The sequence below is a fragment of the Myxocyprinus asiaticus genome, chromosome 36 (genome assembly GCF_019703515.2).
Source record: "Myxocyprinus asiaticus isolate MX2 ecotype Aquarium Trade chromosome 36, UBuf_Myxa_2, whole genome shotgun sequence".
NCBI classification, from domain to species: Eukaryota; Metazoa; Chordata; class Actinopteri; order Cypriniformes; family Catostomidae; genus Myxocyprinus; species Myxocyprinus asiaticus.
The window spans coordinates 33,568,432-33,588,784 of NC_059379.1; the positions used below are offsets into that span (position 1 = coordinate 33,568,432).

General features: G+C 38.6%; 1 protein-coding gene across 1 annotated transcript in view; it reads right to left on the reverse strand.

Annotated features, from left to right (window-relative positions):
• Positions 1 to 20,353, reverse strand: part of pcdh15b (protocadherin-related 15b) — a 423,399-nt gene that overhangs the window by 137,584 nt on the left and 265,462 nt on the right. Inside the window, exon 22 of the mRNA XM_051673714.1 lies at positions 19,458 to 19,574. Coding sequence (XP_051529674.1) covers positions 19,458 to 19,574 — 117 coding nt within the window. The remainder of the gene's footprint in view (positions 1 to 19,457; positions 19,575 to 20,353) is intronic.

Here is a 20,353-nt window from a genome sequence, read left to right on the forward strand (position 1 = left end):
CCTAACATGCCAAATAAATAAATATTTTTCATCTTTTCATTCTCAATCACCTTTTTGCCTATGTATTTTTAATCGCCTTCCACTCTTAATTAATCTACAAACAAATAGAGAAAAACTAAAAGTTTATCCAGTCAGAATTTATTCCTTGATGTTTACAAGCAAAGTGTGACAACTGTTTCACAAATCGCATGCCTGAAGCCATGCTCGTTAGCCGAAGCAGTGCGTGAATTTGAGCTCCACCACCTCAGACCTTCAGAATTACCACAGAATCCCTCAACAGTGCAAATGAATGAGCAACTAAAGTCAGATTGTCAGATTCATCAGCCAATCAGATTTGAATTATTTGTTCTTGGTAGGTGTGATCTTTAGGATATGTCCCAGTTGAGGCCTTCCAGCTGGCCTTGAGTGATTCAATCATGCTTTAAGTGATGTAATTTGAGAGGTGGAGCCTGGGTAGCTCAGGGGTAAAAGACGCTGGCTACCACCCCTGGAGTTTGATAGTTCGCTAGTTCAAATCCCAGGGCGTGCTGAGTGACTCCAGCCAGGTCTCCTAAGCAACCAAATTGGCCCGGTTGCTCGGGAGGGTAGAGTCACATGGGGTAAACTCCTCATGGTCGCTATAATGTGGTTCGTTCTTGGTGGGGTGTGTGGTGAGTGGAAGAATGCAATGGAATGCATCTTAAAGTCAGAATTACAACTTGCAAGCTTGTGCAGAAATTCTCAACTCCGATTTCAGTGATGTCACACAAACATGTCGACACTCAGGGAGATATACAAAGTCAGTGATAAACATTCACTTTATTAAGTAATATCGCTAAATGAGTTAATTTCCACATTATATGATATTAAAGCTTGTTTAACAAACGCCTGCAGAAACAGGTGTATAAAACATTGTACACCTAAAGTTAACGGGAGCGTTGCAGTTCTGAATATCGGGGAATGGAATGCATTTATGGTCGGAGATATCAAGTAGGAATATCCCACATCCAACTTGAATGGAACGCAGCATAACCGTGTACCCTGATGAAACTAAATTTATTGCAAGCAACATTTAAATCGCAAATAATATTAGATATATTTTTCCAGGTAATATAGACCTCCTTGGTAGATTTGTATGAAAAATTATGATTTTTGATGTTCATTTCACAAAACAGTCATGCTGCAGTTAAAATTAGGCTTGCTTGGGCATTAAGTGTCGATTCAGTAATTATATCACTACTTATAATAATAACAACTTAAAATGTCAGTTATTTTTCAGTAAAAATCTTGACATCTGGTGCGTGTTTATGAATGCTATGAGAGAAGCTTGTTCAAAGTGGCTTGTGTGTTCAAAGCACTGTTTTAAGCATTAAACATAGAGGTTCTCTTACAGCGCTCATGAACGTGCAATGGACATCAAGCTTTTTACTGAAAAATTACTTAATCCTGAGAGGCACAGTGTAACAGAATTGCAGCATTTTTTCATGAAAAAAAGCATGTAACAGTACTTGACACTGAACTGTTTCAAAACATCAGTTTTTTTGTTTTTTTTGGGGGGGGGGGGGGTGTCTCTGAGGTTTTAAATGAATTTCAAGTTGTTTCTTTCATTTGCCTTCAGAAAACTTAAAATATAACACATGAGTCACAGGGACAACTTTAAGGACACTTTTGGATTCATTTTTAAGCTTCAAAGTATTATTCTACAAGCGGAAATATGTAAACATGATTATTCATTCAATGGCCTCAATACAACTGTATCTTTAGAGGGCAGGGTTTGGAAAGAGGGGGCGTGTCATATTCATTGTCTAAGTCTGCCGGAAATTCTAGTAATGGTCAAGCACTCTTAAAAGGATTTAAATGAATTGGACAGTCACAATTTGCCCCATTTTAATTTCTTTTTCTAAAGTCCCACCCCCTGCTGTGAGTTTCAAAAGTCATGAGTGTGCATATGAGAGCTGATGTCAGGGTGCAGAGAGAGGATTAGGGTCATGGAGTGTACTAAAGCAAGGAGTTAGGCCACACTGTGTTTTTATCATACTGGCAGATCATGAATTTGCATTTCTTTGCCGCTCTTTTTGAATCCAGAGGAGTCTAATTAACATTGCTCTCATTTCCATATCAGCAGCCATATCACCCTGTGGCTCTAGACTGGTTACCCACTGAAGCTAGGCAGGGTTGAGGCTGGTCAGTACCTTGTTGGGAGACCTCCTGGGAAAACTAAGGTTGCTGCTGGAAAAGGTTTTAGTGAGGCCATCAGGGAGTGCTCACCCTGTGGTCTGTGTGGGTCCTAACACCCCAGTATAGTGATGGGGACACAATACTATAAAAAGGCGCTGTCTTTCGGATGAGACGTTAAACCGAGCTCCTGACTCTCAGTGGTCATTAAAATTCCCAGGGCACTTCTCGTAAAGAGTAGGGGTGTACAGGGGCCTGGGTAGCTCAGTGGTAAAATACGCTGGCTACCACCCCTGGAGTTCGCTAGTTCGAATCCCAGGGCATGCTGAGTGACTCCAGTCAGGTCTCCTAAGTTAACAAATAGGCCCGGTTGCTAGGGAGGTTAGAGTCACATGGGGTAAACTCCTTGTGGTCGCTATAATGTGGTTTGTTCTCGGTGGGGCGCGTGGTGAGTTGAGCGTGGTTGCTGCGGTGGATGGCATGAAGCCTCCACACGCGCTATGTGTCCGTGGCAATGCGCTCAACAAGCCACGTGATAAGAGGTTGACAGTCTCAACTGGAATTCGTCCTCCGCCACCCGGACTGAGGCAAATCACTATGCGACCACGAGGACTTAAAAAGCACATTGGGAATTGGGCATTCCAAATTGGGTGAAAAAGGGGGGAAAAAATCCCCCCTCCAAAAAAAAAAAAAAAAAGAGTAAGGGTGTACCCCAGCATCCTGGCCAAAATCCCCACATGGGCCCTTATCCATCATGGCCTCCTAATAATCCCCATCCTTGATCCTTTGACACAGTCAATCATCAGATCTTACTCTCTACCCTCTGCTCGCTGGGCATCACAGGAACTGTGCTTGACTGGTTTAATTCCTATCTTTCAGGTAGGTCCTTCAAGGAAGCCTGGAGAGGTGAGGTATCCAAGCCACGTCAGCTACTTACTGGGGTACCTCAGGGATCAGTGCTTGGGCCACTTCTCTTCTCTATATACATAACATCACTGGGACCCATCATTCAGGCACATGGTTTCTCTTACCACTGCTACGCTGATGACAAGCAACTCTACTAGTCTTTCCAGCCCAACGACACCACAGTGACTGATCGAATTTCAGCCTGCCTGGCAGACATCTCGGCCTGCATGAAGGAACACCACCTGCAACTCAACCCAGACAAGACTGAACTCCTTTTCTTTCCAGCCAACCCTGCTGTAAAACACAATATCACCATGCAGCTGTGTGCAGCTCAGTAACGCCTTCCAAAACAGTCAGAAATCTAGGGGTAACCATCGACAACAGACTAGACTTCACAGACCACATCTCAAAGACCGCAAGATCATGTAGATTTACACTCTACAAAATCAGGAAGATAAGACCCTTCCTCTCTGAACATGCCACACAACTGCTTGTCCAGTCACTTGTCATAACTAGACTGGACTACGGTAACACTCTCATTGCAGGCCTCCCTGCATGTGCAATTAGACCCCTGCAAATGATCCAGAATGCAGCAGCACGTCTGGTCTTTAATGAACCAAAGAGAGCGCATGTTACACCACTCCTTGTCTCTCTCCACTGGCTGCCAGTTGCTGCACGAATCAAATTCAAGGCTCTGATGCTGGCATACAGAACAGTCACTGGGTCTGCTCCAGCATACCTAAAATAATTTTTGCAGAGCTACGCGCCCACTAGAAGCCTGTGGTCGGCTAAGGAACGTCGCCTTGTTGTACCATCACAAAGAGGCTCCAAAACACTTTCCCGGACTTTCAGCTTCATCATACCATGATGATGGAATGACCTTCCCAACTACATCCGTGAAGCTGACTCACTCCCTGTCTTCAAAAAACTACTAAAAGCACATCTTTTCCATGAGCACTTAACCAGTCAAAAATAAAAAATAAATAAATAAATCTTGTTGAACTCTAATCTGTTTTGAATACTATTCTGATGCTAGTGAAACTTTGTAGTATGGCACTTTTCATACCACAGTCTCCTTAAGATGATTCGCTTTTGTTTTCCTCTTTTGTAAATCACTTTGGATAAAAGTGTCTGCCAAATGAAAAATGTAAATGTAAATGGCTGCCATCACATCATCCAGGTGGATGCTGCACACTGGTGGTGGTTGAGGTCCCTGTTCACTCTGTAAAGTGCTTTGAGTATAGTGTCAGAAAAGCGCTATATAAATGCAACATTCATTTGTGACACTTTTTTTACTCCCTTCACTTTGCTTTAATATTTTATGAATTTTCAGTTTGAAGAGACTAAATAATTGCAGATGTGAATGCACCGTGCCCAGAAAGAGTCAGCACTTCTTTTCAACGAGGTGATATGTATTAAGAAAGGCACGGTGAGGAAAGCGACCAGGTTTAATTCTGATTTACTTCAGTGCTGGTGATGATGGCTAATGAATAAAACACACTGATGGGCAGGACGAGATATCAGATGTCAATGTGAAGAGCCAGCTGACAGATGCACTGAGAATAGGGGAGAGGAGAGCAATGACCAGAACCATATTGATAGACAGCAAAACAAACCAGCGGGCTGAGGAGATATCATTAATAACAGCTCCTGTTTAAAAAAAAACAAAAATAAATAAAAAATAAAAAAAGACATTATGTGCCAGTATGCAACAATCCTTCAAAAATAGAATGATTGCTTGCTGGATTTGTAAAAAAAAAATAAAAAAAAAAAAATAGAAAAATGGTCGATTTGACCGGTAGTGTGTGTGTGTGTGTGATATATATATATATATATATATATATATATATATATACAGGTGCATCTCAATAAATTAGAATGTCGTGGAAAAGTTCATTTATTTCAGTAATTCAACTCAAATTGTGAAACTCGTGTATTAAATAAATTCAATGCACACAGACTGAAGTAGTTTAAGTCTTTGGTTCTTTTAATTGTGATGATTTTGGCTCACATTTAACAAAAAGCCACCAACTGAGGCTGCAGTGGGCACAGGCTCACCAAAACTGGACAGTTAAACACTGGAAAAATGTAGCCTGACCTGATGAATCTCAATTTCTGCTGAGGCACACAGATGGTAGGTTCAGAATTTGGTGGCAATAGCATGAATCCATGGACCAAACTTGCCTTGTGTCAACAGTCCAGGCTTGTGGTGATGGTGTAAGAAATGTTTTCTTGGCACACTTTGGGCCTTTTTATACCAATCAATCATTGCTTGAACTCCACAGCCTATTTTGAGTATTGTTGCTGACCATGTGCATCCCTTCATGGCCACAATATACCCATCTTCTAATGGCTACTTCCAGCATGATAATGTGCCACGGCACAAAGCAAAAGTCATCTCAAACTGGTTTCATGAACATGACAATGTCGCTGTTCTCCAGTGGCCTTCCCAGTCATCAGATCTGAATCCAATAGAACACCTTTGGAATGTGGTATATGATACAGTATTACATACAGTGTGCTCTTATTTGACCTAGTATGAAGCTCTTTGCTATCCCCCTGCACAGTATACACACAATATACAATTAGAGTGGCTAAAAGAAGTTATTCTGAAAAGCTGAAAAAACAGTTTTCAGCTAACGACCCTACATCAGTGTGGAGAGACCTGAAAGACTTTACCAACTACAAGACACCATCCCCCAGCACTTTAGGGAATCAACAACTGGCTAATTACCTGAATGTGTTTTACTGTAGATTTGAAAAGCCCAGTCACACACTCCACACCCACTCACAAACATTTACACTTCCTGCCACCACCCTCCGCCCCTCTCTTGCTACTCAACATGCACTTAAGATCTGTGAAGATGATGTGTGGCGGGTCTTCTGGAAACAGAAGACAAGGAAAGCACAGGGCCCAGATGGTGTTTCACCCACTTGTCTAAAATCCTGTGCTGACCAGCTGGCATCCATCTTCACACAGATCTTCAACAGATCACTGGAGCAGTGAGAAGTTCCCAGCTGCTTCATATACTCCACAATCATCCCTGTTCCAAAGAAACCCAAGATCAAAGGACTTAATGACTACAGAACCGTCGCTCTGAAGTCTTTGGTCATGAAGTTATTTAAGAGGCTGGTGTTGGCCCACCTGAAGGACATCACTGAACCCTTTCTGGATCCCCTTCAATTTGCTTATAGAGCAAACAGATCTGTGGATGATGCAGTCAATATGGGACTGCATTACATACTTCAAAATCTAGACAGACCAGGGACTTATGCAAGGGTACTATTAGTTGACTTCAGTTTGGCTTTTAACACCATCAACCCCACTCTCCTATGGACTAAATTAACCCAACTATCTCTTCCTGGCTCTATCTGTCAGTGGATCACCAGCTTTCTGACAGACAGGCAGCAGCTAGTGAGAATGTGGAAATTCACCTCCAGCAATGTACAATCAGCACTGTTTCCCCCCATGGATGTGTGCTCTCTCCACTACTCTTCTCCCTATACACAAATGACTGCACTGCCAAGGACCCCTCTGTTAAGCTCCTGAAGTTCACAGATGACACTACAGTCATCATTCATCCAAGATGACGATGAGTCTGCATACAGATGGGAGGTTGAACAGCTGGCTGTCTGGTGCAGTCAAAACAACCTGGAGCTCAACATGCTTAAAGCAGTGGAGATAATAGTGGACTTTAGGAGGAACACTCCAGCATTAACCCCGCTCACCAATCTGAACAGCACTGTGCCAGCAGTGGAGTCATTCAGGTTCCTGGGCACTACCATCTCACAGGACCTGAAGTGGGAGACCCACATTGACTCCATTTTGAAAAAGGCCCAGCAGAGGTTGTACTTCCTTCGCCAGTTGAGGAAGTTCAACCTGCCACAGGCACTGCTGGTACAGTTCTACTCAGCAGTCATTGAGTCTGTCCTTTGCACTTCTATAACTGTCTTTGTTTGGTTCAGCTACCAAGTCAGACATCAGAAGACTTCAAAGGATAGTTCGGACTGCTGAGAGGATTATTGGTGCTCCCCTACCCACCCTGCTAGAACTGTACACATCCAGAGTGACAAAAAGGGTTGGTAAAATCACTCTTGACCCCATTTACCCAGCACACTTCCTCTTCAAACTGTTGCCCTCTGGCCGGCACTACAGAGCACTGAGCACCAGAACAGCCAGGCACAGGAACAGTTTTTTTCCCTCAGGCCATCCACCTCATGAACAGTTAAAACTGCCCCCAAATACTTTCCTTTGGTCAATACAACCATGTGCAATATTCAGTCCATCCATTCCTACTTATATCCATATTTCATTTATATTCTATAACATATCCTACCTCTTCTTCAATAAATTACATCACTGGCACATAACTGTATATCTGTATATAAAATATTCTAACAACATTATTGCGCTATTTCATATTTCTCTTTTTTTATCTGTTATATCGTATTTTTTGTTATTATTATTATTATTATTTATGTCACTATATGTATATATGTTTAAATGTATAGACTCAATCACCATCTGCTACAGAAAACCTCAGGGACATGAGGCACACAAATATACCTGACCCTGGACCCATGAGTGCAAATACACACAAAGAACTGTGCGTGCACCATCACAACTGTCACAAATACATACAGAACATATTGTGAACATGCACAGTTCAGTAGGAGTACAACATATAAACTGAGGCACAAGAAGGGGAGCGGAATTCAAATGATCCACAACACAAATCAGTCACATTAATAGGGCAAAAGGCTTTCACTTCGGGATGCATTGTTTCATCCCACTTCAGTAAATGATTACCGCACAAGCTGTTTATAGGATTTTGTTAATTGAGTATTGTGTTGAAGACATTATTAGGCAAGATGATAAATTAGAATGGTAATTGAACTCTTGATACTAAAAGCCCAGTAGACTGTGATTACCCTACTCTCATTAAGATATAGCACTTCGAAAATTTCAGCAATCATAGTGCGTAATCACAAGTAAGCCTTGTATTAGAGAAAACAACAACACAATGTAATGAGGGACACGGATACTTTCTAATTCGAAATATTAGAAACTTTATGGAATACTTTTTCTTTTACTGCGTAGTATACTAGAACACTACACCAAATCACTTTATCAATCAGTATTTTTGTCTTGTTTTCCAATAAAAATATCAAAATCATAATTTAAAGCAGCACATTAAATTAACTTTGTGCTCTCTAGTGACATCTGTGGTTGAAATTTAAGATTGCTAGCAATTTGCGGCAGAACACTTTACTCGAGTCGTGTTTCAGCACTGCTCTTCAGGTGGATGAATCTTATGATTTGAGCTTACCTGGACATCGGACTGGGAAATATTCAGAGCCGGAGTCAATTGTGCTATTTTAATGATGATATATTTTTCTATTAAACATTTAAAACAGATATTTTTATTGCTTTGGTGAAAATAAACAATACTCGCATTTACATAATTTGAATGAATGAATTAATTTTACACTTATAACGCTTTTCTGACACTACGCTCAAAGCAGTTTTAAATTCATAACAAACCACCATCAGTTACCAGCATATTTTAATATGATTATTCAAGTGCTTTATCTACGTTTATGTTTGTATTGTATTACACTTATCAGTTTAACAGGTGAAACTCATGATATGGCTGATACGAGTTCAATGGAAGACACCAGTATTTTTATTTTATATTGTACAGCCAGATGATAATGCAAGTACACCGTGATACTACAATAGTATGCCTATACACTGCACACAATAACACTGTAAACTAAAAACATAAAACGAGGATTCAATAATGATGGGGATGTTGAAATATACTTTATTAAACGTGAAAATAATATGCAGAAATATGCAATAAAACAATTAAAACAATATTTTTCCTTTATCGTTTGTTTAGCAGTAAAGTTATAATAGAGAGATGGTTACATGCTAAACAAATTAACATTACTGTGCTATGAAATCTGTATATTTTAAACAACTTGAGATGAGCATACATTTCATGGAGAACTACATTGTAGTAACTTGCACCTATAGTGGCTTTTAAACAGACCTTTAATCAGATAGACTATCTTCTAAAAGGACAAGTGATAGCCTATGCATTTCTGCAACATTCTTCAAAATATTTCCTTCTGGGTTGAAGGGGCTGGTTTACCCCTGTCTCTTCAGCCTATTAATAAGTTAAATACTTTTACTAACAATTGTTTTAATCAAAAGGTAATCAATTTGTTTTTAATCATGTGCATTTATTAAGGTTATGTTATAATCATGAATGTTGCAGGTCAGTGTATTTGTCCACTGAGATGTGACTGAGGGTCTGATTTCTATCAGGAATGCAGTTAACAGTGCTTACTCATTTAGCCCGGCTCCCAAAGGACAAATATACATGTGCATTTAATATTGATCCCTTATTCAATTTAAGTAAGAGTTGTATTGTGTTGAAGTTTTAGGTCATTCATTACTGACACAAATACATTCTAATTCATCACTAAAAGTATATTTCTGCCTAACTTTGCTCTGTTGCGTTTGGACCTAATTGTTTTATTGTCATGTTTGTTCCAGCTGGATGTGGCCTGAATCATCCTTGAGAGAAAAGATAGTCTATGTTGTGTTCTGTCCAATGATGTCATTGCAGGGGTTGTTTGCAGTTTTCAGAATCATGTGACTAAGTCAGAGGAACTGGACGCCAGTGTATCTAAAGAAAAGACTCACCTCTGACCCATTTCTGCTTACCAACTTGACTTAATGTTTTAAAAAATATAATCTTTTGAATGATTGCATTCACATAGTTAAACAGAACACCATGGTTGTATGTTTCTAGATTTATCTGTACTGTTAATTTATCAGAACTCTGTACTCATAAGAGATGATGTCAATTCATTTGCATATGCCTATAATTACTGTTGTTTCTGTAATCTAAATTAGTTTGAGGTTTGATTCTCAACTCATTTTCTCTTTCTGTTTTTTACCATTGGAAATGTGGGGAACTTTGTCTTCAGTAAACTCTCTCTCTATTGATTGAACTTCAACTTTGATTCTGGTCATTTTTGTAACATACTGGTCTCTACTGGGTAAAACTGTAGGCCTGTTTCCTTATGGGGTGAACTAACACTTTAACACAATATAACAGAGATAACAGCATATACTATCTTGAATTATAATTTTTTTTATTTTACCCCATTGCCAACTACTTAAAAAATAGAACTTACTAACTTTTGTTTGATTTATGCATAAACCAAGAAGAAAAAGAAACTCAATTTAAGATATATACTCTCGATATTGCTTAAATAAAATATCTTGTTTAAAAGTGGTTTAGATATTTATTTTTACTGGAAAACAAGAAAAAAATGCCAATTATTTATATATATACACACACACACACACACACACACACACACACACACACACACACACACAGACTAAAATATATTTTGTGGATTTAGTTATTCTATTTATTTTTTGTGTAATAAGAATTCTTAGCAACTTTTCAATCTGGTTTTCCATTTACTGCTTAAGGTACTAGAAGATACAACTTCCTGAAATATTATTTAAAAAGACTGCTTTCAAGCAGCATATCAGAAGACTATTCTAAAAATATCAAAAAATGCATTACGTGTGTGAAGCGATTCAAAGTGGAGCCTTGTTTTCTTCAGTAGTGCTTTCCTGGTAAAATTGACCCATTGAAATGTAATTTATGGGAGGAAGTGAGAGACTGTCAAGTGGCTAGATGTTTTCCATGACTCAAAAGATATACAGTAGGTGGCATTCAACAACCACCGTGTGCAACAAAATGTTACATCTCCCATGACTGATAACAGCTTTCGGCATGATCTGATACAGTGAAGAGGATAAGTAACCCTCAGTTTCAAAGACAGAAAAAGTGTCACTTTCACACATTTAGTTTGCTCGTGTGAATGCAGTGAGCAAACTAAACTGTACCAGAGTATTCACTTAAAGGAATAGTTCATGCTAATTTGTGATACTTTTGTGTCCTTTTTAAGCTTTAAAGAGAGGCACTATCCACCAGCATTGTATTTGAAGGACTAAGATTTTCATTAAAATTTCTACTTTTGTGTTCTACAGAAAAGAAAGAAAGAAAAAAAAAACCAGTATGGGTTTAAAACGACATGAAGGTGAATAAATGATGACCATTCAACTTAGAAGAGTCCTGGAATGTTAATTAAATGCCACAAATGAAACAGTACGCACACATAATTATTTGTTCAAATCACTCATATATTTTAGTTAAGTGTTAAGTAGCTAAACGCAAATTTCTGTGCTATTAACTTCAATTTTCACAAAGTAAAAATGCAACGCAATAACTTTCCAATTTGTCTGTCCACATAGAAAGTGAAGATGCTGTGTGACATAACACAATTACAGCCAATCAGAACATATTTAATGTTTAATGTACAATCATGTAGAACAGGATCTTGGACCGATGAGATTTCTCTGTGGGCGGGGCTAACCAGCACAATGCTGTTGAAACAGAAAAAAAAAGAAATGACAATTTGTCCATTCACTTATCGATTTGTCAGCTCACATCTGGTTACGAAACTGTGTAACAGACTTACTGCTGCCTATAATATTGTTATTATTCAAACACAAAAACTGAAGAAAAAAATTAAATAGAAAATCACACTTTGATCTAATTTTAATTACAGGCCTGATACGCAGTCAAACTCAGACAGCAGCAAATTAATATTAATGCACTGACTAAAATAACCATGCTGTGGAGACTGTGCCAGTAATTTAATTTAACATTTGATTGTCTTTGTATTTTTATTATTATTTATTTCTTTTTTCACTCTTTACTTGGATACGTGATACTTCTGTTGGACATGACTCCCTGAAAAATATATATATTTTATTTCAGTTTATATATATATATATATATATATATATATATATATATATACACACACACACACACAGTTGAAGTCAGAAGTTTACAAACACCTTAGCCAAATACATTTAAACTCAGTTTTTCACAATTCCTGACATTTAAACACAGAAAACATTCCCTGTCTTAGGTCAGTTAAGATCACTACTTTATTGTAAGAATGCGAAATGTCAGAATAAAAGTAGAAAGAATTATTTATTTCAGCTTTTATTTCTTTCATCACATTCCCAGTGGGTCTGATGTTTACATACACTTTGTTAGTATTTGGTAGCATTGCCTTTAAATTGTTTAACTTGGGTCAAACGTTTTGGGTAGCCTTCCACAAGCTTCTCACAATAAGTTGCTGGAATTTTGGCCCATTCCTCCAGACAGAACTGGTGTAACTGAGTCAGGTTGTGTAGGCCTCCTTGCTCGCACATGCTTTTTCAGTTCTGCCCACAAATTTTCCATCGGATTGAGGTCAGGGCTTTGTGATGGCCACTCCAATACCTTGACCTTGTTGTCCTTAAGCCATTTTGCCACAACTTTGGACGTATGCATGAGGTCATTTTCCACTTGGAAGACCCATTTGCAACCGAGCTTTAACTTCCTGGCTGATGTCTTGAGATGTTGTTTCAATATATCCACATAATTGTCCTTCCTCATGATGCCATCTATTTTGTGCAGTGCACCAGTCCCTCCTGCAGCAAAGCACCCTCACAACATGATGCTGCCACCCCCATGCTTCACGGTTGGGATGGTGTTCTTCAGCTTGCAAGACTCACCCATTTTCCTCCAAACATAATGATGCTCATTATGGCCAAACAGTTCAATTTTGTTTCATCAGACCAGAGGACATTTCTCCATAAAGTAAGATCTTTTTCCCCATGTGCACTTGCAAACTGTATTCTGGCTTTTTTATGTCAGTTTTGGAGCAGTGGCTTCTTCCTTGCTGAGCAGCCTTTCGGGTTATGTCGATATAGGACTCATTTTACTGTGGATATAGTTACTTGGCTACCTGTTTCCTCTACCATCTTCACAAGGTCCTTTGCTGTTGTTCTGGGATTTATTTGCACTTTTCGCACCAAACTACGTTCATCTCTAGGAGACAGAACGTGTCTCCTTCCTGAGCGGTATGATGGATTCGTGGTCCCATGGTGTTTATACTTGCGTACTATTGTTTGTACAGATGAACGTGGTACCTTCAGGCATTTAAAAATTGCTCCCAAGGATGAACCAGACTTGTGGAAAGATACATACTGATCAGCCACAGCATTAATACCACGACAGGTGAAGTGAATAACATTGATTATATCATTAAAATGTCAAGGGGCGTGATATATTAGGCAGCAATAGAACAGTTAGTTCTTGAATTTCAAGTGTTGGAAGCAGGAAAAATGGGCATGCGTAAGGATCTGAGCGATTTTGACATGGGCCAAATTTTGATGGCTAGACGACTGGATCAGAGCATCTTCAAATCGGCAGGTCTTGTGGGGTGTTCCTGGTATGCAGTGGTTAGTACCTACCAAAAGTGGTACTAGGAAGGACAACCGGTGAACCGCCGACTGGGTCATGGGCACCCAAGGCTCTTTGTGTGTGAGCAAAGGCTAGCCTGTCTGGTCCAATCCCACAGAAGAGCTACTGTAGCACAAATTGCTGGCCATGACAGAAAGATGTCAGAACACACAGTGCATCACAGCTTGCTGTGTGCGTAGCCGCAGACCAGTCTGAGTGCCCATGCATGGGCATGTGAGCATCAGAACTAGACCATGGAGCAATGGAAGAAGGTGGCCTGGTCTGATGAATCACATTTTCTTTTAGATCATGTGGACGGCTGGGTGCATGTGCATCATTTACCTGGGGAAGAGATGGCAGCAGGATGAACTATGGGAAGATGTTCTTCTGGGAAACACTGGGTCCTGGCATTCATGTGGATATGTTACTTTGACACGTACCACCTACCTTAAGATTGTTGCAGACCACGTACACCACTTCATGGCAATGGTATTCCCTGATGGCAGGATAATGCACCCTGACACACTGCAAAAATAGTTCAGGAATGGTTTGAGGAACATGACAAAGAGTTCAAGGTGTTGACTTGGCCTCTCAATCTCAATCCGATTGAGCATCTATGGGATGTGCTGGACCAACAAGTCTGATCCATGGAGGCCCCACCTCACAACTTACTGGACTTAAAGGATCTGCTGCTAATGTCTTGGTGGCAGATACCACAGGACACCTTCAGAGGTCTTGTGGAGTCCATGCCTCAATGGGTCAGAGCTGTTTTGGCGGCACGAGGGAGACCTACACGATATTAGGCAGGTGGTTTCAATGTTGTGTCTGATCGGTGTTTATTTATATACACCGATCAGCCACAATATTAAAACCACCTGCCTAATATTGTGTAGGTCCCCCCCCCCCCCCCTTCTTTTCACCACAATTGTACAGAGCAGTTATCCGAGTTACCGCAGACTTTGTCAGTTTGAACCAATCTGGCCATTCTCTGTTGACCTCTCTCATCAACAAGGCATTTCAGTCTACAGAACTGCTAGTCACTGGATGTTTTTTGTTTTTGGTGCCATTCCGAGTAAATTCTAGAGACTGTTGTGTGTAAAAATCCCAGGAGATCAGCAGTTACAGAAATACTCAAACCAGCCCATCTGGCACCAACAATCAACCATGCGATTATCTAATCAGCCAATCATGTGGCAGCAGTGCAGTGCATAAAATCATGCAAATACGTGTAAGAAGCTTCAGTTAATGTTCACATCAACCATCAGAATGGGGAAAAATGTGATCTCAATGATTTGGAGCGTGGCATGATTGTTGGTTGTAGAAACTCATCTGTAAATAATTGTTTTGAGGAATGAAGGCTATACAATGCTTTAAATTACCAAAAAACTGAAGATTTCATACAAAGGTGTACACTACAGTCTTCAAAGGCAAGGAGAACTGGCTCTAACAAGAAAGAGATGGGAATGGCAGATGTGCAACTAAACAAGAGAATAAGCACATCGGAGTCACTAGTTTGAGAAATAGATGCCTCACATGTCCTCAGCTGACAGCTTCATTGAATTCTACCCACTCAACACCAGTTTCATGTACAACAGTAAAGAGAAGACTCAGGGGTGCAGGCCTTATGGGAAGAATTGCAAAGAAAAACCCACATTTGAAACAGAAAACAAAAAGAAAAATTTAGACTGGGCTAAGAAACATAGACATTTGACAACATATAATTGGAAAAGAGTGTTATGGATCTTAACCCCACTGAGCTTTTGTGGGATCAGCTGTAAGATGCGTGAGAAGTGCCCAACAAGACAGCCACATCTATGGCAAGAGCTACAGGAAGCGTGGGGTGAAATGTCACCTGAGTATCTGGACAAACTGACAGCTAGAATGCCAAGGATCTGCAAAGCTGTCATTGCTGCATGTGGAGGATTTTTTGATGAGAACTCTTTGAATTAGTTAAAGAAATTCTAATTGTAATAGTAATTTTTCATGTTATTAATGTCCTGACTATATGTGACTGACATTGTGATCAGTTGAATGCCACTTTGGTGAATAAAAGTACCAATTTCTTTCCATAAGAGCAAAATCTGTACATTATTCCAAACATTTGGCCGCAGTGTGTGTGTGTGTGTGTGTGTGTGTGTGTGTAATATATATATATATAGACATATTGAAATCAAAACCAGAAAGTCATATCAGTGATGTTTTATACTGCAGCTGATGATGTGCTAGCATGACTGACACACAGAATGCAATTTCCTTCCGAAGCTGGTGCCACTGACCTCCTCTGCCCCTCACCAGCCCTGGCATGTGTGCTGAGTTATGGGCTGAATGGAGAGGCACAATTGCTCCTTTCCTTGGTTTGAAAGCATAGCGACACTACATCTGCAGAGTGCCTTTCACACCAACAGAAACTCCACGAACATATGCAGTTGATAGATTGGCAAGTGGGAAAAGATAGTGAGACCGATGGAAGTGAAAGAGTAAAAAAAAAAAGAAAAAAGAGTGAAGCCAAATTTATGATGATGAGAAGAAAGGTTGTTTTTATGGCAGATGTTCGGAATGTGTGTGACAGTGGTTTCTGAAAAGTATGACATCCTGGGACCCAGCAGGAGGTCATTATTCTGTGTCATTATGGTGTCCGAGCATTAGATCCATGACTGAACAAAATATTACTAAATATATATAATAATTAATATTTTATTATATATCCTCTGTAGAGAACATCGTGACTCAGTTATTAAGAAATGACAACATGAATATAATGTATAAATATGTGATATCTAAATGAATAGGTACAATTGTTTTTAAGAAAAAAAATTGAAATTATATGTTGGGTGGTAGCAGACAACTGTACATGTAATGTGGATTACATAATCAGATTACAAAAACAAAACAAAAACAAAGTACTTAGATTTCAGTAATTACATAACATTTTTGAAGACTGGGCTGGTGAAGTTGCTTCAGTCCTCTTCAGTTGAACACACATCCACACATCAGACTTTTGCTGATATTCTGGCTCTCCTCTTATCTTTGATTTGTTGCTCTTAGCTCTTTGAAGTCATGCAACATCACACATACAGTATTCGCTACTTGAACATCAAATCAGGCAACAACCAATAATACGGATTGTCAATGACACTCAACTTTAAACTAAAAAGACCTTGATGCTACACTCGGATTACTTTTAGTTACACTTTGTAAAAAGACAATCAAGTCCTGTCTTGCCAGACTCTTCCTATCTGCAGGTTTGGTGTACACTAGCTGGGTTTCCATCCACATATTTTGTATGCACATTTTAGAATACCACATGCAAACTGCTGGATGGAAACACCAAGATGCGAATAAAATCTCCAAAATGTGCATGAAAAGTATACACTCCCTTGAGGTGGATACTTTAAAAAAAAAAAAAAATACAAATAAATGTGCATACTATGACGGAAACACGTTTACTGAATAAACTCCTACTGAATTTATTAGGAACACAAGATGCGCATAAAAAAATAATGTGACTGAATAATTAATTCATAAGTGGAATAATCAGTGGACCAATCATAGCATCTGAAATGTTGCTCTGGTCATACTGACATAATGGTGTCCTGAATATCCAAAGCCTGCAGAGTTTCCAGTGCAAATAAGTCCAAAACAAACTTGAACTGTGCAGAAAAGCAGGTTTATTAACACTTTTGAAACATTTTTATAGATCCACACTGTAAAGTCATAAGGATGGAGGAACGCACACACATAGTGCTCCCAGAACTGTGTGATGTGCTGTCGCTCCCCGACATGAGACAAATTCTTTACAGTGTTTTGTCTGCATGTTCTAATCCGTGAGTATTTTATTAATAAAAGAGTCACAGTGGCTACATTTGTTCTGGAAGTGACAATTTTGTTCTTTTGAACACTTTCACAAATGTTGAACTTTTGCTGTCGAGTCCAATGTAGTTTGTGTCGCCCCAACCAGCAATTACAGGCACATTGTGACTGATTGACAAAATTCACTCTGTGCTGAAATGTGCTGAACAAACTTTTAATGTCAATAATGAAACGATCAAGGACTTTGTTAGAAATAAACTTCAGATACTTGATTTTTTTCCATTGGCATTCTTCAGAAAGATATGCAGAGCGGTAGGTGCTAAACAGCCAGTAACAGCATAAGGTTTGACAGAGTTTCCCAAGTTTAACTATTATTCTTAGTTATTATTATTAACTATTACTATTTTCCTTCTGGTTTTCAGGAAATAATGTATCTATCCTACTTCCTCCTTATTACCTTATCATGACTGGGCATGATAAGTGTCACCAAATACCAAATAGGCATCACTGTTGTGTAAATGTGGGCGGTTATGTGTTACTCTATGTATTGTATCTAGCTGATGTTAGAAAGTCGCTTAAGTTCACTTTATTTGAATAAATGCTCTTTTTGGACAAAGGAGGAAGTTTTGAGTTCTGACAGTTACCAAAGGTTATCAGAGTACATCAAACTTATTTATTTCAAAAGATCAAGAAAAATGAGGGTTGTCAAGATATGATCCCTTGCACCCTTATAGACCCAGCGTAGCAAAATTGCAACGTTTGTATTAAGCAATTAAATAGTATGTCATTTATATTAAATATGGATCAAATAAATGTTTCACTTTTTCAAATGGGTCACTTGAACTGTATCAAAACAACAGATTTGGCAAGAAATAAAAATGCGTGTTAACTGCCACAGCTTGCTGAAGTCACATAAAAAGGTCACAGGCCACATCAATAATTTTTTTTCTTGCTTCCCAATGTTTACTTATTGAAAAATGATTCCATCCTTCAAAAACTTTCATAATGTTGGTATTAGTGGTCAAACTTTTTCTATATACACAAAAACAATTTCAAATGATGTTCAGCTGTTTTCTGTGCTATTCTGTTATAAAATAAACAAATAAATAAATATATTTGTTTTATGCTAATACATTATATTTTAAATATATGCTAAATTAAATATACAACATAACATAGAGATAGTTAATTTAGATTTTTTTGTTTTATGATTATACCAGCAAATACATAATCAGAATGTATTTATCAGAATGTAATAAATAACCAACTGTCAAATATTTGGAAGAATGTTAATTTTCTGAATTAAAAATGAGATTAATCCATCTGCAGAGCAAATCGTGTTGAACTCTTATTCGGATGGGTTTGATTGAGACAGGACAGATGACAGTGCAGGCTGACCAATCGTGTTTCAGACCCACCCACATGTGCAAATCAAATATTCAGTCTGTATATTCATATTATATCCATGAGCAATAAACATGAGAAATGTATTAATTTTTTTATTTTTTTTTTTTTTTTTTTAACAAAACGAAAAATAAAAAAAACAAGCCGTTTTTCAATTTCTGCCTATTTCTTTTGAAATGAAGAACCAAAATTCACGGCATTATTATTTTTAATTATTCGAAAAATGAATGAAAGCAACGTACACGGACCCCGTACTGCTTGTAATAAATACTTTTTCATATACTTCTGTGTGTTGAACTGTGTTGGATTAAAAACTTCCACTTACTGTCTAAAAAAAAAAAAAAAAAAAAGTTTTGCAATGTTTTTTTTGTTTTTTTTTTCCTTCAAAAAATTCACCCCAAAACACAATCTTCATAAAAATAATAGATTTTAAAACAGAAAACTAGGAGGTGAAGAACATATACCAGTGCTTGGCGATCTGATGTTTAAAGGAATGGTTCACTTGCACTGTATTAAAGCACACAAGTTTGCGCATGAACACGCAAGCCACTGTGAGCTTCTGTCATAGCACTCATGAATGCACCAGAATATTCATACATATTTTACCTTTTGTGTTTTGCATAAGAAATTAACACATGCATGTTTAGAATGACATGAGGATCTGTAAACTGTGACAGATTTGTCATTTTTTGGGTGAACTATTCCTTTAAAATGCTTTCTCAAGTGCAAGGGTTTAAGAAACAAACACATGCTTGCACATAAAGAATCAAGGCAACTCACCGGTGGGTCCAGGTCCTCTGCGTGCACGGTGGTGACTATGGTCTCCTTGATTGCGTTGGGTGCCACCATTCCCCGGTAAAGCGTCCGAGTGAACACTGGCGAGAAGTCATTCATGTCCTGCGCAGACACAGAACATCAAACTGTGATTAGTGCCTCCTCACACTCTCAGTTCGCCTGCCTAACTCTTTTTCAACTGTCAGCACGTGTGCTAGCTCAGACCCTCATAGCTAGCTCCAAACACTACAACAGTAAACTAAAATGGCATTTATTCAGTGGTAGATTATGTGGTGCATTAAGTCTGTGACACAGTACTAGGAGCCCAGGGACTTTTTAAGAAAAAGTTGGGTGGTAGATAATTATAGCCACTGAGAGAATGCTAACGACAGATGAAGAAAAGACCACGGTGCTAGAGAGAATGAAGAGGCAATGCTGAAAAAAAGGGTTTGAATAAAGCGCAACAGTAGGATTCTGGAATTTAGGTTTAGTAGGATTTTATGTTTAACAAAAAAGCATAAAGCTTTCAAGACAGACCTAGCAAGAGCTTTGAGATTGTTAAGCGATGATATATGTGACTTAGTAAGCCAGCGTCATGTGAGTGTGATTTTAGTCAGTGTAATTTAAATTTTTAAATGTTTAAAAGTAGAATTCCCAGTGAAGAACTACACTACCTCTAATGCTAAAGAGATAACCACCAATCAGAGAAGTCGCTGTTAATATGGAAATTAAAATGACAGCAAAAATCATGTTTAATAACCAAATTCTCACTTAAGAACTTCACTATCCATAATTCTGAATAGGGATCCACCAATCAGAGGAGTCACTGTTACCATGGAAAGTAAATTGCAGCAAAAATTGTGTTCGATAATTGAATTCCTGGTGAAGAACTACACTGCCCA